This window comes from Schistocerca serialis, chromosome 1, assembly GCF_023864345.2.
Source record: "Schistocerca serialis cubense isolate TAMUIC-IGC-003099 chromosome 1, iqSchSeri2.2, whole genome shotgun sequence".
NCBI classification, from domain to species: domain Eukaryota; kingdom Metazoa; phylum Arthropoda; class Insecta; order Orthoptera; family Acrididae; genus Schistocerca; species Schistocerca serialis.
This window is the reverse complement of record NC_064638.1, coordinates 609,744,883-609,768,521: the sequence shown is the minus strand read 5'-3', so window position 1 is coordinate 609,768,521 and position 23,639 is coordinate 609,744,883. Positions and strand designations below refer to the sequence as shown.

Below are 23,639 nucleotides of genomic sequence, written 5' to 3'. Positions count from 1 at the left end.
TTTCATGAGTCAATCACAAAAAAACTAAACTTCTATTGTTGTAACAGGCATTAACTGCTCTCTATTTTCAGTGCTTTAGTAACTGACACCTATTACACCCACATGTAAGCCACAGGATTAATCATCTTGAATGATTAAATCTGTGCTACAATCAACTATTTTCATGTTGTTTTGCTAACACAAAGGTATCAAATGAATTGCAAGAACACAAGAAGAAATATATAAGACCAAAAGAGATTATTGGGGTACGCAAAAATGAAAACACAGAATATGATATCATAGAATGGGATATCACAGATTGTCTGTAGTTCATATTTCATTACAAGCAATAAAATACACTGAAAACAACAATCTGCAACAGAGAGTGTCTCAGTGGGTAGAGACCAAAAAAAGCACTGGTGTGCAAAACTTAAGAACAAAAGTAGCTTTCACATGATGTGTCACTGCCTAGTAACATAGCTTGTTGAAACTTCAATCATATATAGAAAAGACTGCTGTCGTATAGCACAGAAGGTAAGTGAAAGAAATATACAAATGAACAGAAATGAAAGTTTATTCAAAGAAAATAATTAGAAGTCACCACATTACAAATAGCAGGACATGGTTCTTAATAGAGTGTGTGATCATCACAGACAGCAATACATGCTCTGCAGTGTGCTGCCATGTTGGCCACAAGGTTGGTAAGGAGTTATTGTGGCAGGGTGTTCCATTTTTCGACCATGTTTGACAATGTGCCTGAGTGCATTATGTATTCCCACCTCTTGCAATAAATGAATATGTCCAGCATTGTCGAACATGATCATTTTGGTGGTCCAAGTATTGTGGCATGGGGAGGCATATATTGCATTGGCATACTGACTCCAAATCTTTGATTGTGGTACACTCACTGGTCAAAGTTATTGTGACACTGTACTCCTTCTCCATGTGCATCGTTTCAGGTGTGCATTTGACCATGACTTCCTTTTTATAGATGACAATGTGTGGCCGCAACCACTGTCCTCACTAAAATCTGTTCAAGCATGTGTGGGATGTGTTGGATAGACATATTGCAGCACATTCACATGCAACAAGGACCGTCCAGGTGCAATCAACCATACTGGTGGAGGAATGGAAGATTTTGTCACAAGAACTCCTTACTAATCTTGCAGCCAGCATGGCCGCACACTGCAGAGCATGCACTGCAGTCCATGGTGATCACACACCCTGTTATAAACCACGTCCCATCCAGGGGACCATCACGAATCGATCTCAGTGTAATTATTGTCTTTGAATAAAATGTAATTTCTGTTCATCTCATTGCCTATTTCTTTCAGTTGCCTTCTTTACTAACTGTAGGAGATCTTTCTGCATATTGCCCAAGTTTTACTGAGCTATGTGACTTGGTAGTGACACACCACGCGAAAGTTACTTTCATCCTTAAGTTTTGCACATTAGTGTACCTGGCTCACAAACTAACACTTCCATTTGTTTGAGAATAAATGAAATGAGGGATGTACAAAGGTCGTTCAATAAGTAATGCCCCACATTTTTTTACAAAGCCATTAATATATGTAGACAAATGTCCTTGTTGGTGCTTCACATTTGATGTTTGTTCTGTGCGCTAGTGAAGTTTCAAACCGTTCTGGCAGATGGCAGAGCCATAGTACAGCATCAAAATGGCGTCTACATACGACTCATATTACAAGCAGTGTGCTGTTATTTAATTCTTGTGTGCAAAAAAAGAAACCGTTGTGAACATCCATAATCAATTGTGTGCAGTGCATGGTGATGCTGCAGTTGATAGGAGTACAGCTGGGTGATGAGTAAAGAAACTTACAGCCTAAGGAAATGCAGAAACAGAGCTCCATGATCAGCCACACTCGGAACGTCCTGTCACAGCCACTGCTCTGGACTTGCTGAATCGTGCAGATGCCATTATTCGTGCCGACCGGCGCATCACAACTCGACAAATGTCTCTACAGTTGTCTGTCAGCATTGGAATTGCATCTGCAATGATTGAGACTTTCAGATATTCAAAGAGGTGCTCACGATGGGTTCCAAGAATGCACACAGCGGACCACAAGATTCAAAGAAAGGCCATTTCATCTGAATGGTTGGAGCATTTTGAGACCAACAGAGAGTCCTTTCTGTCATAGATCATTACGGGGGACGAAAGCTGGGTGCACCATTTTGCACCGGGAACAAAAAGGCAGTCCATGGAGTGGCATCATCCCCATTCACACATAAAAGAAGAAATTCGAGACAACTCCCTCTGCTGGAAAAGTCAAGGTGACAGTTTTCTGGGATTGTGATGGCGTAATTCTCGTTGATGTGACACCAAGAGGGTCAATCATCACTTCAGAGGCATATGTGAAGACTCTGAATAAACTTGAGAACTGTTTTGATGTGTTCAATCGGACAAGAATCCAGCATAAATCTTGCTCCAAAATGTCTGAGAACTCGGGAACACATCGCCAAATTGGGTTGAACATCACAGCCTCATCCACCCTACAGTCCAGACCTGGCATTCTCGGATTTCCATCTCTTTGGGCCACTTAAAGATTTTCTATGGGGAACACTCTTTGAAGATGACGAGAGTGTCAGTCGTGCAGTGAAAACATGGCTAAGCCTACAGGACAAGAGCTTTTACACAGCAGGGAATACATGCTCTTCCACAACATTGGCGTACAGCCATAGAATGTGATGGAAACTACGTAGAAAAATAGGACATGGACAACACATGTTAATATACATTGTCACCAAATTCTGACTCCTACCAATAAAAAAGTTCTGAGGAAAAAAAGTGGGACATTACTTATTGAACGACCCTGGTATGTGGAGAATGATGAATCATTAATTAGCAGGAATTTTTTAGCTCATTAGAGTGTACTTCAATCAACCAGACTGAGTGAGATGGCATAGTGGTTAGCACACTGGACTCGCATTCAGGAGGATGATGGTTCAAACCCGCATCTGGGCATCCTGATTTAGGTTTTCCGTGATTTCCTTAAATAGCTTCAGGCAAATGCTGGAATGGTTACGTTGAAAGGGCACAGCTGACTTCCTTCCCCATCCTCCCCTAATCTGATGGGACCTATGACTAAGCTGTTCGGTCCCTTCCCCCGAATCAACTAACCAACCAACCAACCATATCAGACCATAACAGAAAAGTCATGGTAGGAGTAATGGCAATCATTCGAAGCATTTTTGAGTAGTATTTTTGCTAGTTATCTCTGAAGAATAGCATTGACTGGAAGCTCAGCAGTGTTTTCAATTTTGTGCATGTGCCTTGTGCCAGCTCAACTCCTCAACTCTGTCTTGAGTAGTTACGTCTACATACATGAAAAAATACTGTTAGAGTGTTATAGTTCCATATTACTGAGTATATATAAATTTACCACAATGATTTACCAACACAATGTTCAAAACCAATTGGGCATGAAATACTACTACTACTACTACTACTACTACTACTACTACTACTACTAGTACTACCTGCAAAACTATGTGTAAGCATTATATAAATTGTATTTGACAAATTCCATGGCTGTGTGTAAAAGCCCTAAACTGTTCAACAGAGCTAAAGCTAAACTATATTAAATATACAAAACTTCGTAGCACCTATTCATTCACACACACTCTCTCTAACTTGTTGCTGCATACGAATTACTATTTTTTTTCTTATTTATGCATTGTATGTCACTTCACCACATATGTTCCTTTTGGATGGAGCCTTAACCCTAGACAGTGTGTATCCAGGTGATGGATTGGGGATTTCTTAAAATACCTCCCATGGACTAAACAAGCCAGAGAGAAAATTCCATAAAAGTTGCAGCTACAACAGAACCAGTAAGACAGCAGTTAACAAAATTTATGCTTACAAATATGGAACAAGCCTTGGAAAAGATGGAGATAATCAAAGATAACTCCACTATTCCCAAGGGCTAAGATGTGGTGCAATGAGGAAGGTGGAGGATATGGCAGACTACATGAGTAACAACAGACTGGATATTTTAGGATTGTCAGATGCAAGGTGAAAACGTAAAGGAAGTAGGGAACTGAGGAATGCATATAGGCTGTACTGGAGTGGGAATGGGAAAGTAAGGAGACATGGAGTCATAGTAGTTACAAGAGGAAGTGAAAGGAATAAGTTACAGCATAATGAAGGTCAGAGTGAAAGTTGGATGTTATGCTTAAGGGAAGGAAGACTTGGAAGAGCAAATGTAGATACAACTAATTGGACAGAAGATTATGATAACGGGAAACTTAAGTCAACATGTAGGCAAGGAAAGAGAAGGGTAGGGGAGGGTATGAGAAAGTATTGGGAGAGGAAGGGTGAGAACAAGAAATGAAGAAAAACAAAAATTGTTAGACTTTTCAAAAGGACTGGACCAACCATAGGCAACATCTAATTTAAGGCAAAAGAAAGTCATAAGGCTACATGGTACGGCCCTTATTTTTCAAGTGAATCTGTGGCAGAGTACATAATATGTGACCAGAACACAAAGAGAGAGTCACCCATGCAATGTAATACCTTCTGAAGCCCCAGATTGTGATCACTATCTTTTAGTAGTGATGGTTAGACGGATTACAGAGAAAAAGGGGGCAGAAGGGCAAGATATCAAGTACGGAAGTTTAAAGAAGAGAAAATTCAAAAAAGAAGGAAAGAGTAAAGAGCTATGTACCAAGGAATGAAATGCAGTCAGCAAGGTAGTAATTGAGAAGGTTCAAAACAACAATGTTGGAAGCAGAAGAAAAAAATATGCAAAAGAACATTGGTAAGAAAAGATGAAAATAGACACACTGGTAGAATGAAAATCAAAGCATTTTCAAGGAGAAAACAGAGGATGCAAGAAAGGAATAAATTGAGGAGAAGGTGGCTAAGAGACTGGTAGCCAGATAGAAGCCAAAATGGATGGGAGCGTAGAGTAAGAAGTTCCTTTATGTAATGGTTAAGGCTAAGTAGTGAGGCGTGATCAGCAATGTCAGGATGATCAATAAAGAATGCAAGAAAGTTGAGAATTGCACAGGAAATAAAGGAGATATGGAAAGACTATTTTGAAAAATTACTAAACCACCAATGGATACACAAAAGAGGATAACGAGGAACCAGGGAATGTAAAAGATATCACGATGGATCTAACCTGGACAGAAGCAGAGGATGTGATCAAGATCGCAAAAGAAGGAAAAGCACCTGGAGTGGATGAAGTAAGTATGGAGATGGTCAGGGCAACTGTCACTGTTATAGTGTAGTGGCTCCTCCGGGACATGACAGCAGTATGAAAAGAAAGAAGGAAACATGAAGACTGCAAAATGGAATCACAGTGTAATTTTTTTTATGAAGAGTTGCAGGAAACTACATTAGAATTACAGGGGAGTTACTTTGATGTGTCATAATGTCAAGGTATTTGAGAAGATTCAAGGAAACAGAACAGTGAAGACAGTAGAAAGAGGGTAGAGAGAGGAACAATATGGGTTTAGAATAGGAATGTTGACATTTTCTCTAATTTTTAGCACAAGAAAGCTCCAAGAGAGATACTAAAAATATGGTAATAATCTAGTAATGGTGTTGCTGGACACTGAGAATGTGTACTATAGTGTGAAAAGAAGCAAGTTCTGAGAAAACCTTCAGAAAGAGGAACTGGAGGAGGAGGAGGAGGAGGGGGGGGGGGGGGGTTTACAAGAAAGGTTAGATGTATGGAAGGAAGTGATGGGACAGTATGGTTGAAATTACTTGCAAAGAAGTGAAAAGTAATGGTGACAACAAGAAAGAAGAGGAGGTTAGCCACAGATGTAAACTTTAGAGGGCAAGTACTAAAAAAAGTAGAAATTTCAATTACCTGGGTAGCATAACAGAAGACAGTGGGAGGAAAGATAGGGGGATTAGTGAAAGGGGAAGACAAGTCCATGGTTTCTGCAGAATGTAAGAAGCCAGGTCTGGAGCAAGTATGTAGCTCCAGGAAGCAAGCAAGTGTTATACTGACCGTATTATGTTCCATTACTCACGTATGCATCAGAAATGTGGTAATGAAGAGAAGGCAGGTGAGTGGGAATCAAGATTGCAGGATGAAATTTCAAAGAAGCAGAATAAGACTGACTGGAATGGATAGAGTAAGATAGGAGACAGTAAGAGAAATAAGGAAAGAGAAGTTTCTGCAAGAGACCACTGATAAGACAAGATTAAGGTGGTATGGGCATGTTATAAGAATGGGAGTTTGCAGGATTCAAGAAAGGCCCGCAAAATGACACTATGAGGCAAGAGACATAGAGGAAGAATGAGAGACAGACGGATTGTTGGAATGATGAAATGTGTGATGAAAAGTGAAGACTAGGACAGAGTGGAGAGAGAAATGTGGCAGAAGGACAGGAGAAAATGGAGTGGCTTATGTTCTAAACAGCCCAGCCAGGGGCTGGAAACTGTAGAAGATGATAATGATTTTTCTTTTGGGAAGGACGCCTAGACTCAAAACCCAAATACTTATTACAGCAATGGCATCATATTAAACAATACTGAATTTTCAGGGATCTGAATAATAGCTGTAACCGAGTTTCGCAGCTTGGGGCAAACTGTTTAAGTACATATTTTATGCCCTTTTGACTTCTTACTCATTTCATAACAACATTTTTCATGATTATTCTATAGGCATGGTTATCCCAAAGCTTTCTAACCATGGAAAATATATATATATATATATATATATATATATATATATATATATATATATATATATATATATATATATATATAAAATAGAGGGAAACATTCCACGTGGGAAAAATTATATATAAAAACAAAGATGAGGTGACTTACCGAACGAAAGCGCTGGCAGGTCGATAGACACACAAACAAACATACATGTGTGTATGTTTGTGTTTGTGTTTGTTTGTGTGTCTATCGACCTGCCAGCGCTTTCGTTTGGTAAGTCACCTCTATATATCAATATAATAGAAGGAAACATTCCACGTGGGAAAAATTATATATAAAAACAAAGATGAGGTGACTTACCGAACAAAAGCGCTGGCAGGTCGATAGACACACAAACAAACACAAACATACACACAAAATTCAAGCTTTCGCAACAAACTGTTGCCTCATCAGGAAAGAGGGAAGGAGAGGGGAAGACGAAAGGAAGTGGGTTTTAAGGGAGAGGGTAAGGAGTCATTCCAATCCCGGGAGCGGAAAGACTTACCTTAGGGGGAAAAAAGGACAGGTATACACTCGCACACACACACATATCCATCCACACATACAGACACAGGCAGACATATTTAAAGACTATATATATATATATATCTTTTTGTAACTAAGGTTGTGGACAGCTTGTAGCATTACCTTTGTCACAGTGCTCATACAGCTGTTTTAGTATAAAAACAATGGAAAATCCAGGACAGAATAATGACTATATTATGAAAAGGATAGATTACTACTCACCATATAGTGCAGATGAGTCGCAGACAGGCAAAACAAAAAGATTTTTAAACAAGTAAGCTTTTGGCCAAAAGACTTTTACTCATGTTGTCTATTTCAAAAGATGGCCTTTTCATTGAAAGCTTACTTGTTTAGCAATCTTTTTATTATGCCTGTCTGCGACTCAACATCTCTGCTGTATGGTGAGTAGCAATCTACTGTTTTCATAACATTGTCATTTAGTCAAAAATTATATCAATGTCTTTCTTATCCTCTTTTTTCTTTCAAAGAGTTTGCACAAATACAAATTAAAAGTAAATCTGGAGTGACACACTGAGATTTGACATTAAGGGTACCATATATAAAACTGAAATAAAATGTGTAGCAAAACAATGGTACTGCCTACATTATAAGGCAAAACAGTAATGGTATATCATCCTCACTGCATTTATGTCCCACCCACTGTATTTAATATATTTTCAAAGTATCAAAATACTACATCTCTGCAACAACATTGGTATAATATTGGTATCTTCTCTCTTCAGACAACAAGCTGAACTTTTTAATTATGACCAGCATTCTAGTTTCTGCTCTCACTTGCTTGCCTATTTCAGAAGCTATACTTTACTTCTTTTGCTTGAGCGCATATTGTCAGCTAACTATACAAAATCATTGTGTGTTATACCATACATTTTATCAGGGAATAAGATTTCAAAATAACAGTGGTTTAAGTCAGGTTATTTTTTTCCCATGCTTTCAGGTGAGACACAACACAAAATTAAATTAAGTTCCTAAATCAAAACTGGTTTGGTCTTTAGTTAAACAGCTTCTCACAGGTGAATTAACTTTCAATATAGCTTATACTTCTTTTATTTTAGCCAGTGTAAAGAGCTAAACATTATAAAGGGCCATGCACATAATGAGCTTGTTCATGCTATCATGCATCTTCATGTTGGAGGCAACAACTGGACGACGATATGTGGCAGCTGTCAACTAGATATGTGTTTATGCTGCTTACATAAAAATTAATGGCAGTTTATGGTCAGCCTTTCCTTCACATTCTGCTTCTTTCACGTACAGACATTTCTATTATTGATACACATGTCATATTTGCACCTTTCTTGAAATGTTATGAATGACTTCATCCAAAATACCAATCTTCGTTGTGGACACAAAGTTATACGAATTTTTTTTATGCTTTTGCTGCTTACAGGTGTTTCCTTTACAGACATACAAGAAAGCCGTCATCTTCGATTTTCTAAAGAATCAAACTCACATATGTAAAACAGCTTCAAATGTTTCATTACTTTACAAATGGGTTAATGAGTTAAATATCTGACATGAAGCATGTAGAACCTTCACAGCCAAAGACATTTCATTAGGTTTGGATTATTCAGTCAAAGACTAATGTAAAAGTTAAGACCAATATTGGTAATTTGTGCTCCATTTTAAGAAAAGCTAGTTTTTCAGGCATATCAATGTTCATGACATTACACCTCCTGGACTGTGTGTAATACAACGAAACAATTTGACAGGTGTGTACAGCGGTATATGTGGACACTGTCTCCAAAATGAAATTGCAAATAAAATTATTAGTAAGGAGGAAATAAATTAAAATGTCATGCCTGATGCAAAACTGCAATAAGCAACAAACTTTTTTCCCTTTTATTATATTGTGGGGGTGCTTCCAAGAACAAGTTTCAAAAGGGTTTGAAACTATGTGCATAATTTGTTGGAAGTCACTAATCACTCTCATTCTCAAACACTGGACATATATAGTCTGGGTAATTGGGGCACAGTGTGTTATGCTGCCTCAAAACATATACACTTTCAAACTTTAATATTAGACTAATCCTGTTAAATCTGTAACAAATGATTATATCTCTTAAAGTGTAGATTATGACAGTTTTTTAAATTTGGTCATTAATTATATGAAATACTGAAAATCAAATCTTTGTTACCCCTGGAAGCCATTAGATAGAAAGAAATTAACTGGGATGGGATGACTGCTTTAGCCATTTAGTACTATAGAAACAATTTTGCAGTACCTGTGTTGAAATATTATTGATGCTTTTGTCTCAAAGTGAAACCTTAGTTGCAGTGACAGACTGATATATAGTGAAGCCCATGGTCTATGTTAGCTTGGAAGCTTATAGTTTCATTTCTCATGATTTTCTGTTTACTTGCATCTAGAGTCCTGTACTATATCAATAACAGAAACATAGGACACGACAAAAGCAGCAAATGAAAACTCAGTGTTAAATTATTTATTATGCGTTTGTGTCCATCTCCCCCTGCAAACAAACATTTTTTCCTCCAAAAAATTCAGTTTAACCACACTCTGATACCTCATGTGATAAGTTGGTTGTCACATTAAATAATTAATATTTCTCCCATGATCAAAGTGAAAACACAATTATGTCACTTGTGAACAAGTCAGCTATTCCACTATTGTAAATTCCCATGACTGTTCACGACAGGCGTTCTCAACATACGCTTCACAGCTAGAGCACAAATGGTAGGGCCCTACATGCACAAGATTCATATGAAGGTCTGCAAATGGCTGTGATGTGTGAGGGAGAGTGTGACTGCACTTTGCATGGCTTAGCAGAAGTTGCCCAAAGATCACTGATGCTGCCTCATCTAACAACACAGCCGAGTAAGTGCTGTACATAGCCCCAAAAATGCCATGTGCTCACACTCACTAGCACATTGGCTCCAAATTTGCAATGTGCACATCATTAGCACTACATCTTGTATCTCCTCCCTTCTTGCAGTCAGTACAGTTAACATTATCACCTTCAATGACTCCTATTAGTTCGTTTGCTCAATTTGCTCACAAGAGACTAATGTATAGCTGGATTAAGTTCTTTTTGTTAGTTACAAAAGTTGACAATTATAATCAGTTGTCACAGTCCTCAAAATAAATCTTTTTCATTTGTTCTGTCCAAAATATGTCTGTCAGTGTAATTTCAACTACATATTAAATGATAGCATTATTTCATCAGCTACTCATTTACCACAGATTTATAGTTCTACAGCTAAAGCAATGATCTCAACAACATTCAGTATTCAATTATTCACATTAATTTTCATTATACATAATTATACTCAGTTGCTGTGGAAATATTTGGTGAATCTCATATATACAGCATACACTTTCTCCATTGAAAGCATGGAAAAGTGACAACTAAAAAGAAATTCTGATTCTAAGTGCATTCAGACACTTGACAGGCCCATTAGTGCAACCATGTTGTGACAAAACTTGTCCATGTTTCCTTGGCTACATGGGAGGGTCACTCGCCTGTTGTCTCACACTCAGTGAGTGCATGTCTGCATGATGGCAAGTGAGGAAACAGCCATCTGCATGCTTCCACACTGCATGCTAGTTATGGGAATTAAACATCATTCATGCCAGTTCACTACATGGATGCACTGCTCTAGCATGTGGCCCCTTGTTAAGTTTTATCATCTATAGATAGTACACATGTGCACACTGCAGAAAAGTACATGAGGGGTTAAGCTGATGATCACAAATGTAAAGCTCAAATCAGAACTCCAGTTGGACAACAAAAAGTAGTTTACACAACAAACATTGTATCACATCAAACTAATCACTAGACTCAATGCAATAATCCTCAATGTGGGTACCTCGCTCCCACTCTGGAGAACAAGAAAACGTATGAATTGTATGCCGAACACTGCCAATTTAACAACTTAGACCATATGAAGGGAGAAATAAACAGGAATATTTTCCAAAAACAGAACTTAACACTTTCATACATCCAACGGAGAAATTTTCCAAAAGATGATTCCTGCAAGATAAAATATGAAACACAATTGAGTTACAACAAAAACATCAGAAAATGCATCTGGGGAAGGCTGAATAATTGTGCTCCATAGCAAAAAGTGATACACATTGGGAGAAAGACAATGAGTGTTCTTTTTTCTCATTTGACTTCCAAAATGCACTGTCATTTCCAATGTTTCCAGCTACCATACATACATATCACGAATGTCATTTATACTATTACAATCTGCAGTGCCATGATTTTTCCATTCCATATCGTTCACATATGTATGAAATGAAAGCCTAATATCCACATGACAGAGATAGTGTTTTGTCTGACAAAACATACAGGGGTTGGTTGCATGCAGCCTACAGAAAATGCATGACTGCTTTCAGTAATTCACACCCATCTACTTACAATTCATAAGATCCTCAAAGAAATTCTGCTAATATTACACAAATTTTGTGTGTGTGTGTGTGTGTGTTGGGTGCGCACCCATCCATTTGTACTCACGCACATGTGTATGCATGCGCTATTCAAATGTTGCAGTTTCAACTAAGAATACATGCCCATGGTGGTTAGTTGGGAACTCTGAATGTATGTTCATGGATGTCTATATAAAGAACCAATTCAAAATGTCTATCACATAAGAAATCACTAGCATCAATGCATCTCTGTATTGCCAAGATGTTCCATTATTGAATTAATCCTGTTGTAAGTTATCTTTTGTGGGTCTCTTGAGCTCATAACCAACAATTACATTAGTATCAAAGTAAACACTGAATACCATCTTTGGAACTACATTTATTCATTTGTCAAAGAGAAACAAATCACCGTTACACTTTCTTCACTTTTCATTCTCCGTTGCCGCCTAAAAACTGATTAATTGAAATTTGTTTGGACACTAGTCTTACTCAGTACCAAATCACATGATGCATATGGGAAGTAACCACTTGAGTATTCCGAACAAAAGCATGGACAATGTAGACCAAGGTGGCCAACCCAGTAGTTACTTTGATTCCTTATAATTAATTGTTCATTTTCCTAAATGTTAAGATTGCTCTTTTAACATCCCGATTATCACTGGAACATCTCCTCTGACTCCAGAACTTTACTTTGAAAGTTTCTTATATTTCATAATCTGCAGCTATACCTCAGTATTTCTCCAGATACTTCAATTCTCCAATACTGTGTTGCATATCACTTTTACATTAACAATACATTTTCATAAACATGTAACTGCACTTTTACCTGCTCTGCCACATAATTTGTAATGTTTGCACCTGGCCCACAAGCCTCAATGCAGAAGTACGTCCACTAAAGTTATTGCTTAAATTTTTATGTAATTCCAACATTCTGTTGGTATCAGCATCAACAACTCAATATATTTGTAATTTGTTGAGTAAGGTTTCCATCAAAGTTGCAATTAATGTTTTTGTTAGTGACTAGTTTCAAACATACCTACATTAGAAGGTAGTGTTATTAACGAAACACAACATTTTCAAACATTTTGTGTACAAAGATTGCAGCAGTGAAATAAATCTTTTATGATGTATTTGAATTTGTAATATTTCACTGTATATATCTGTTTTTACATCAGATCAATATAACAAATGTTGTTTTACTGTACTACAATTGTATCGGTACATTCAAAATTCGACATGTGTCTTTACCTGTTTACAAACAAAAATTTGAGAGGGGCCTTCAGTTGTCTATTATGAGTTAATGTGTTCTGTCTCTCAGAGATCATAACATTACAACTAAATACATAGATACTGTATTGATAAAAGCTTCAGACATTATTGCACTGCTTTATAATTTAATGATAATTATGCTTTACCAAATCACAAATGATGGCTAAAAGCAGTCTTGTAGTTTGGGATGATATGTTCCTTGTATCCAGTTACAAAATTCCAAATAGTGTGGCCTGTATAAAAACAATAACATGTTCCACAATTCAATCCACGCACACCAAATGCATAATACTTTTTTTTCATTTTTCACAATTTTATGTCACAGTTTAAACCTTAATTGACCTGCTGTTAGGAACGCTATTTTGTACTGTTTAGGGAAAACTATCTTCTGCATCAAAAGTGTCTTGATCTCTACATTATTGATAGATGTGTCTGCTAATAACCCAGAAAGGCAATTGCCCATTGCCAAACCATGCTTCTGCTGATAGACTTTCTCACCAAATTCAAAGTACGTAATTAAAACTGAGGCTAAATTCAAACAGTTCAAGAAATTTTATTAGTTTGCCCTTTCTCATGGTGCTGCTGCTTATTAAATTTCTTCTTATCATTTTTAAAGTTTCATCTATTGGTGCATTAGTGCATAGGTTTATTAACTAGTAGCATGTTGTCAGAGATCAGCAGATCTTTAGCTCTGAAGAAAACCTTTATTTATAAATTACTTCAATTTTTGTCACCTTTTGTATTCCTGACTGATGTATGCCATTTTTCGGTTTAAATGACGACTCTACATTTGAAAAGCGTAATATGTGACACGTTTACTGGTGCCTATGGCCACTACAGTTTAAAAATAAGTTGAATGGCTGTGCTTAACAGAAAAACCAATGATCTTAGGCTATTTAATTACTGTGGAAAATTGAACTAAGAACTACTACTACTTGTTATACCTACTTTGGTAGCAATGTTCATAAACATTCCTGTTGCATAATTTGAAATGAAAAGAACAGGATTAAAACAGGTCAAATTACATCTCCAACAAATTCATTTGAAGAAGCTCCTGCCAACAAAAGGTGGCATATCCTATCATTCATTTCACAATCAATAAAATCTTACAAATTCTTGCTTAACATTTAAAACTGTTGGATACATGCTTTTATTTTATACTAAAAAGTATACTTTAAGTATGTTATTTAGAAAGAAAATTTTAATTTAAATATTAAAAAATGGTGAGCCATATAATATGGAAATAACGTGGAATGAGTGTAGTAACCTCAGACAGACACATAGCTACACTCAGTCTCGTACTCAGTGGAGTACGAGGGCTATTCGGAAAGCAACGTCTGATAACTTGCAAAATAGAAACAAATGTGAAAATCAAAACTGTGTTATAAGCAATAGTTAACTACACCTTCCAGTTACTTCTCTATACAGTTGCCACTCTGACTTAGACATCTGTCACAGTGTTGTACCAACTTTCCAATACCCTCGTCACAGAAGGCAGCCACCTGTGCTTTCTGTCAATTCTCTATGCTGCTCTGCAGCTCGTTGTCTGTGTTAAAATGTTGTCTTCATAGCCAACAGTCCATGTCGGCAAAGATGAAGCTCAGGGGGAGCCAATTAAGGGCTGTATTGTGGGTGATCAAACACTTTCCACTGAAAACACTGCAAGAGCATCTTTGTTCCCCTGCAGACTGTGGCTGAAAAATGTCATGAAGAAGGAAACATGTGACAGTTATGTTATGTGGGTTGCATGACATCTGGTGAAATCTCTCACCAGGCCCTCATACTTGGCAGGAGGCGCTATTAATCTGAGCATTTTTACAAGCTCACTGTGCACTCTGAACTGAAAAGAGTGACATGACACGATCGACGGGCATTCTGGAGACATTGCCCAATACATCTGTCCAAACCTTCATCAGATTTTTGCTATGGTTTCCATTCTGTGCCAGATCAGATCTTACTTTCTGAATAGACCTCGTTTTTTACAAATACCTTCCCGTTCTTACAAAACATACTCTGAAAGACTATCACCCTTATGTTATGATGCTAATTGGAGAAGAACATCAATAAATATTGCAAAAAATTAAGAACCCTTAATTTTAAAAAAAAATTAAAAATAAGCAGAAGTCCCCCCCACCTGCCCCACCACACCCCTCCAAGTTTCAGAACTTTTTTTTAGTGTAAAACTTTTTGTTTTGTACACTGCTCTTTTCTTGCCATCTCTAAGAAAAGAATATCTTAATGTTTGCATTCCAAGTGTCTTCTCTCTTTCTGTTACGTTTCTCACATCTCACTTTTCATTGCTATTTTTGTAATTATTTGCATATCCGTATTTTTCTGGTAAGTATAATGAATTTGTAATTCCACATTATGAACAGGAGAACCCATTTTTAAAAGATCCTTGAGATCACTAAAAATGTAACACACGAAAATCTTACCATGGACATATAAAATTCAAGTTTTCTTTTTCATCACTTTATGTGTAAATATAATGTTGCTTTATGTTAACAACTTAAATTAGTATGACATTATTTATGAAAAGTGTGAAGATTTCCAATGTAAAAGAAAAGTCACAGCTTCAAAATTATAAAGACAGCATCACTTTTTATTTTAAAGCATGGTCAGAACAGAAAGTAAAAAAATTCTGGTTTAGTACCTTGTTCCTGATACTCTCTTGTAATTATCTGGCCCATAAACTGCCAGAACACTCACTCCAGATCCAATATTTACTATCTGCGAAAAACCAAGGAATTATTTTACATTCCATTCATCAAGCATTTACCATACATGCATCATGTTACAGTTCCAAGACAACAATAGAAAATACTGATATGAAATATCTAAAATACTCCATAAGGGAATTACCTTTTCAAGGAAAAAAAATCTGACTCAGCCACAAAGGAAAAAACAACACTACTACATAGAGAAAACATTTCACAAGAATTGAAAAGTAGAGATAACTGCATGCTTAGTTATACTTCCAAATTCTTGTTCTCTCTCTCTCTCTCTCTCTCTCTCTGTGTGTGTGTGTGTGTGTGTGTGTGTGTGTGTGTGTGTGTGTGTAAGCAAGGATGCACATTTGCAGTTACCCTTAAAAGACTTCAAAAGCCTAAGCAAGGTGTCATTTACATTATTATGTGCTTTTCTCCAATTTAGTTCCTCATAACGGTATGTGTCACAATCATTCGCAACAAGAATGATAATACTAACGCCACATCAGCAGATCAATATTATTCTCCTGGACAGCTTGTGCCTCCGGTCTCCTGTCAGTGTGTTTTAACTTATAATTCTTGTAATCCAGCCATTTGTATTGATGGATCAATTGATAAAATCATGCATATGTCCAGCAGGGTTGCAAGTCGCACCGCTGAAGGATAAATCCACCACTTATTTATGCATACAGCTGACAAGGTCACAGTGTCTCCACTGAAGGATATGTCCACAGGTACCAGGTCACATGGCAAAACACCTATGGCAGATTTAACAATTGCCACAGATCGCCATGGCCTCACTTGTTGCAGTTCGCCATGGCCTCACTTGTACCAACTCGCCATGGCCTCAAATGCTGCAACCAGCCAATGTATACCATAAACTCTCTGGTGAACCTATTGACAATGACCCTGCGCTATGCGATTTTCTCCTGGAATGTGATTTGGAGTTAGTGGTACATACTGTTAACATTTGAGTAGCACACAAAATTGCCTGTCTGCCTAAGGCAGCACTGTCTTCGCTCACCATTCAACTGACCGTTGAGTTTCCATTGAAGAAACCTAGGGCACTGGGGGCACCGAGAGTGTGGTCTGTAGTCTGGTGCTTCCCTATCAAACCTACAAATAGTGGACTAATGTGAGAGTTATTCAACAAACTTCCAGAATAATGTCTCTTCATTTAGTGTATTTCCAGAACAATCAGGAACTATTACTTTCTGTGATTCATTTGTAAATAGTTTGTGCTTAATAAAACCCATGTTATTGATGAAGCAGGTTTACTACAGTATTGATGCGGCTTTTGTAAAACAGATCCATATTAAGTATTGCAAGGAAATGTCTCACAGTGGTGAAAAGCTTGGCCAATGAATTACTTTTAATAGTAATAGTTTCTACAACATGCTACTGCAACACAAGTGTGGCATCTATCATCACCCAATCAAAGGGAAACTAAAAGCTATGAAAAAGCAGCACCTACAAAACACAACACATGGTAAAAATTAATCTGGGGTTGAGATATGGCTTTTGCATCCCCAAATTCACTTGAAATGTATATGATCTAGAGATAGAGTCAGTGATACATAATTATGTTGCATGTCAGCAAATATAAGATTGTTATTTTGGCTGACAGCAGTTTCTGCTTATGACTGGATCAAACTGTAACATCCATGAAGACACTATCCGTCAAACTATGTTAAATATCTTTTAACTCCAAATATATTCTGTCTTGCCCTTTGTTTCTGCAAAGCTATGATTTCTCCCTTACCATGTCTACATTACAAAGAAAAGTGTGACAGTGTTCTCTGCCATTACTGCATTAAGTCTGTCCACATAGTGCACACAAGAAGATCACAGAATGAAACAGCTTTTCTTAAAAGTTTCGCACTAGAAAAAGCTACAGAAAAATTACAAAATACTAGAAGAGTCTTTTTCCTTGATAAACTGTCACAATTATTTAGCAACAGAAGAAAATAGCATGCCTGTGATCACACAAGGCACATGGAATCTGCTGTCGATCAGAAGAAAGCTATAACAACTTTATTACGAATGTTATAAAGGATTGAGAGCTCATGACCATTCTCAATGAGGAGAAGAATGATATATGAGAAATGAGGATCTTACTGAAGCATCACAGAACCTGGATACCAGTGATATGAAGTGAAATACTGAAAATTATGTCTTAGATTATCTCTATTTTTCCCTAATTACAGCAGATTCAATAATGGACGAGGCTGACTCGAAGCAGACCTTCAGGGTGCAAACACTAGCAACTACCATTAAAGACATTTCTGCAACACTCTTGGTAGGAATGGAATTTTTATAAAAAAAAAGCCATTTATTAAATGGTGCAGCTAAAATGTCTGGGTGGAACAAGGGCTTCAAGAAAACTCTCCTGCAAGGCCAGCCAAAGTGCTGTTGCATCCACTGCAATAATCATTGTGCGGCTTGCTCAGCAGGAAATTTCAAGAAGCTGTTATCCATTGTGTGAAGTTTTAATAGCTGAGAAAAGTGTTTCACATATAATTCTGGAATCCTCCAAAAGGAAAAATTTGTACAAAGATGATGTGTTACCATCTACTGTCAATGAGATGAATACAAATTCAAAAGTTTGGAGGGTAATATCACGTGTCTAATTCAAAGCATTGTAAGAGTAAAATCTCTAAAATGTTTGAAAGAAAACTTTGATCAATTCCATAATACAGTGACTGAAGTATTGAAGGCACAAAACTCAAATAAAGAGAAATACAGTCAGTCCTGCAGGGCTATGCAACACGGCTTACAGAGTTTGAGACTATTGTTTGTACGACAGTAGCTATTGAAGTGTTTCGACTATGCAAAGAACTGGCCAAATCTCTACAGAATCCAAATATTGATGTAGTCAGATTGAAACACTCTGCAGACATGCTAAAAGTAGCTCTTGTGAATCTTAGGACTGCAGAAGAATTTGCTATGCAGTTAGAGAAAGCAAAAAATTATTCTAAGAACCTAAAACTAAAAGACCCAAAATCTTATGGCCAATAAAAATACCCAAGAGACAAGTACACATGGGAACACTGTTTATTTCTGAAGAACTGACTCATGAACAAAAAGATAAGAAAAATGTGTTTGAAATTCTTGATCTTTTTCTGTATAAAATTGACTGAAGGTTCAACCAAGGTTCTAAGGTGGCTACTCCATCTTGAAGAGATACTTGTTACGCTCTCCCAAACAAATCTTCCATGTGTACACAAAGCTTTGTAGAGTTACTTGGAGTACACGAAGCAGACTTTAACAGGAACACGCTTCATGCACAGCTCAATATGCTGCAAATGATTACAACTGGTATACAACACTGTGATGTACCCTTTATTGGAAGACAACTTCGAGGAGATACAGGCAGGTTGCATACCCAATTTCCCAGAAACAGAAACTTCGTTCAGTGGAAGAGGATTCAAAATAAATGAACACGTGTTTTGGCTTATATGTAGATACTCTACCATTTCTGAGAAAACAATCATAAAAATTTTTGACGTAATTTAGATGTCTTTCAGCAACCGATAAGCTCATCCCAACTGGTGGCCCAGTAACTAGCATCATGGCTTCTCACTTTTGTGTGCCATGTTTAAAACCTGATTATTGGTGTGTTTTGTAACATACTCATGTCCATAGAATATTACTACATGAATGTTTCTTATCAAGTTAGGGGATATAAGTGTGTTATATTAATTGTAAAATTACAACTGGGTTTCACAATAAGTGCCATACATTTATTATTTAATATATTTGTGTGTATGATATTTTCAGGGGTTACAATTGTTTTAAATTCTCCTTCCAGGACAAAGTTGAAAACAGTAATCTTACGAATGTCATGAATGAACTGTTTGTAATGAAAACTCAACAACAACAATAATAGTAATCATATTAAGAGGTTAATCTGTGATTGTCTGATATTGCAATCTACTCTAAGCCTGAACTTCTGTCCCTATAGCAAAGGAGACCTAAGGTCTTACCAGATATATGATATCCTTTCAGAATTGAAAGAACGATTTTCTTATATCAATTGTTAATTCTTATACTTAATATTCTTGTGTTTATTAGTCCGAAGATTTTATGCTTTCCCCTGTATTACACTGACTGTAGAAACATTCAAAACATAGAAATTCGAAACACCATGGGCATCGCATGAATGCAGGTTTACCACAGCAACATTTCTTCATATAAATCTCACTTGTGAAAGAAACTTTGTTAACACTACAGAAGATTTCACAGCAAACCATGCATAACAGAACAATTTTCCAAAAACTGGAAACTCCTTACTGGGAGATGAAAAAGCTTGCACAGGATAGAGTAGCATGGAGAGCTGCATCAAACCAGTTTCTGGACTGAAGACCACAACAACAACAACAACAATAACAACAACAGTGCAAGAGCTCTCTCTATATAGCCTTACATTTACTCAGTCAAGTCACTTCAGTCATCACATTATCTTTCAAAATGTCGTTTTAGTCATCACATCACCTTTCAAAATCTACTCCTGCCACAAATTTTTAAATCACAGATTTGTTGGTTAACACTCTGTTAAAAAGGAAAAGCCTTTATAGACTGACACCAGTGTTAGATAAAAGCTAGCATTCACAAGAAAAATATCTCAGCATGGATCATCTTCAATTCAAATTAGCACATCACATAAAAGCTCACACAAAAATATTCCATGTGGTGCATAGAAAAAAGTTAAAAAGAAAGAAAGAAGGAGAAGAATCCACAGAGGAAAAAAGTCATTATGCCTCACGTATCATACTTAAATACAAAATCAGTAATACTTCCGTTTACTCTCTCACCAAGCTTGTAAAAAGACAAATTAAATTATTCAATACATCTCATAACTTACCATGAATGGATATGGGTCACTGAAATCAAATAAGCGTTTCTGACATTTTTCATCATCAGTTGGGTTTGCCCAATAGTAACATTCATTAGGATTATTTGCTTCTATGTAAAGCATGCCTTTAATAAGTGAATCCAACTCATCAAATTTTGCCAGTTTCATGTTCAGCTCCTGTCAAAAAAATAAATAAAAATAATTTTCTATTTAAGAAAATTATGGGCTCTTATGAGTGTACTTCAAAGCAACATTTAAATATTTCGTCAGTGTATGACACTGCGAAAGACACACATAATGGATAAAATGAGCAAAGATAAACAGTTATTCTACATTCAAATTGTGTGTGGAGAGTAGAGTTATGGCATGGTAACCTCCTTTGATGAAAAATTTCACCTCCTCCAAATTTTCAGGATCTAGTTTCTAAGCATTCACAACAGTCAGTCCCTCAACTGAATTGTTACGCAACAAAGCATTGCCTGTCATTAAAAATCATACTACGTAGTGGACCTACTCCTCAGCATTCATGTGAAAAATATTCTGTCTGAAAGCAGCTATTTAACTCTCTTACCATGAGCAGTTTTCCAATCTTTCCATAAAAAATCATGGGGTGTTATTATTCAATAATTAGACTTGTTTTAAGGTAGAATTACAGGAACATAAAAAGAAAACCATAAACTTACTTTAGCACTGATTTTAACTGACTTTTAACATAAATAATGTGGGGAAACACACGAATCACATTCAACATTATAACAGCAGAATAAACCGACTGATAAATTTTCTGAGTGTTGTATATCTTACAGCAAAGTTCCATACACAAGCTCAGGAACATGGATACAAAACTGCTGCCATGAGAAGGTATATCTGTATGTGAGTGAGACTGGAGAACTTCAAAAATGCATATCCTGATATTTCTACTACTACTACTACTACTACTACTACTACTACTACTACTCCTTGGCACTACAGCCCTCATAGGGCCTTGGCCTCCCGGACAATCTACGCCCACTCTTCTCTGCTGGCTGCCTTGGCTCTCCATCTTCCTAATTCCCATCCTTCTCAAGTCCTCCTCCATGTTGTCTAGCCATCTGGTCCTTGGTCTGCCCCTTATATGACATCTACCGGGTTTCCCTTTGAAAACTTTCTTGACTGTGCTGTTCTCCACGATTCTTTCCACATGACCCAACCAAAGTAGTCTGTTACTCTTTATTTCTGTCACAATATCTGGTTTGTTGTACAACTCTCCGATTTCCTTATTATTTCTGATTCTCCAAAAAAACCCATCATTCACTGGGCCATAGATTTTCCTAAGTATCTTCCTTCCCATCTCAGCAACAACTCATTTTGTACCATAGTACGGGTCTCCAAAACATACATCACCACAGGTCTAACTAATGTGTGATACACAGTCAGCTTCAGGTTCCTACTGAGGCTCCTTGCTTTCAACACATTAACCAGTGCAAAGTAGCTCCTGTTACCAGCTGCAATCCTTGGCATGTATTTCTTCTCTCATATCATTAGTCTCAGTTACCAGTGACCCAAGATATTAAAAGCTCTCACAGCGTTCATATTCTTTTCCATTCAAAGTCATGCTTCTTTCTCCTTCACTATATCTTTTCCTAGGTGTTAACATATACTTGGTCTTTGATTGATTAATGGTCAGCCCCATCTCCGCATCATGTCTTTCTACTTTTTCAAGCTTTTCTTCCAGGTCCTGTTTCCTCCTTGATAACAAATCAATTATCATCCGCACGTGCCAGCTCCTGAGTCACTCTTTTAAACAGTGTTCCCCCAGGGTTGTTGCATGGCCTTTTGCATTACACTCTCTGAGACAACATTAAACAGATTAGTGGAGAGCATATCACCTGCTACAGTCCTTGGTTAACTTCAAATGCCTTTGATAAAGTGCCCTAAATCTTTACTTTGCATATTGTTCTTTTCAAAGTCATTTGAACCAATCTTATCAGTTTGTTAGGGACTCCTATCTCTTGCTTTGCCTTCCAAAGTCGATCCCTTTTCATACTATCATAAGCTTGTTTGAAATCAATGAACAGCTGGTGGACATCGATGTTATAACACTTTTCAAGGATCTGTCTGATAGTGAAAATCTGATATGTAGCGGATCTAATAGTTCTGAAACCACACTGGTAGTCTCCTAGATACTCTTCTATGCCCAGCCATGATCTTTGCTAATACTCTATATACTATATAGAGCAGTGCAATTCCTCTATAATTCCCACTGTCAGCTTTGTCATATTTCTTATGAATAGGGAAAAGTATTGCTGTACTCCACTGTTTCGGCATATTTTCTTCCACTATAATCTCATGCGAAATCCTGATATTTCAGATGGTAAAATAATGACCTCAGATGTCAAGAACAATAGGAAAAGATTTAGGAGGAAAATAGCAGTCCACAATGTGCCAGAGCAACAGAGAAGTATTCAACAGGAAAATTGCAACTTCCAAAGTGCAAACAGAGCAGACATTATGTCTAATGCAATACTTGTGGGCCGTGCGAAATGGTCCAGAAGAAGCTGTATGAACATATCTATGTCACCCACGGTTGGAACATTAATGAGACTATGATACAACTCATCAATTTTTCAAAAACTGCTATGATGCTGATGAGACAGTACTGATGAAACTGCATAAAATTACAGTTGTTTCTATAACTTCTCTGACAGTCTATACTTTCCTTAAATAAACCTATCCACAAAACAGAGTTATTATAGGTGTGCCTTCAATTTCCACATTACAATAATGTCAGAGACTGTCGGTATCAGGCTACTCTGAGATATTATTGTTTTTATTAATGCATAATGTTCAACAATCATCTTCACACTGTTTTTCAGTCTTATTATATTTGCTTAAGTTTATGAGGAACAAACCTGATGGAAATTATTTTCAAATTTGTATGCACCACCACCAGTGGCGCAAACTGTTGTAACTAAGGTTGCCATGCCTTTTGCCTTTGCTAGGGCAAGGAAATTGCCCATTTCACTGGTTGGAAATCTGATGAAATGTAAGGTTCCTTTCCTCCTCCTGATGATAACATTATCCATCTGTGGATAGAAAATAATGTGTTAAGTACAATACATATGCACATTTCTGAAACTTTTCAGAAAATAGACATTTACTAATCACCCTGGAACAAATTTAAAGTGATTCAATGAAACCATACACTAGAGGGTAGTTGAAGTG

At 37.0% G+C, this 23,639-nt stretch overlaps 1 protein-coding gene across 6 annotated transcripts in view; it reads right to left on the bottom strand.

The window, feature by feature from the left end:
• Positions 1-23,639, bottom strand: part of LOC126477766 (pantothenate kinase 3) — a 166,714-nt gene that overhangs the window by 9,122 nt on the left and 133,953 nt on the right. For all 6 annotated transcript variants that reach the window (XM_050103643.1, XM_050103649.1, XM_050103648.1 and 3 more), the window contains 3 exons: positions 23,327-23,500; positions 20,445-20,612; positions 15,526-15,602 (listed from right to left, as the gene is read on the bottom strand). In XM_050103643.1, coding sequence (XP_049959600.1) covers positions 15,526-15,602; positions 20,445-20,612; positions 23,327-23,500 — 419 coding nt within the window. The remainder of the gene's footprint in view (positions 1-15,525; positions 15,603-20,444; positions 20,613-23,326; positions 23,501-23,639) is intronic.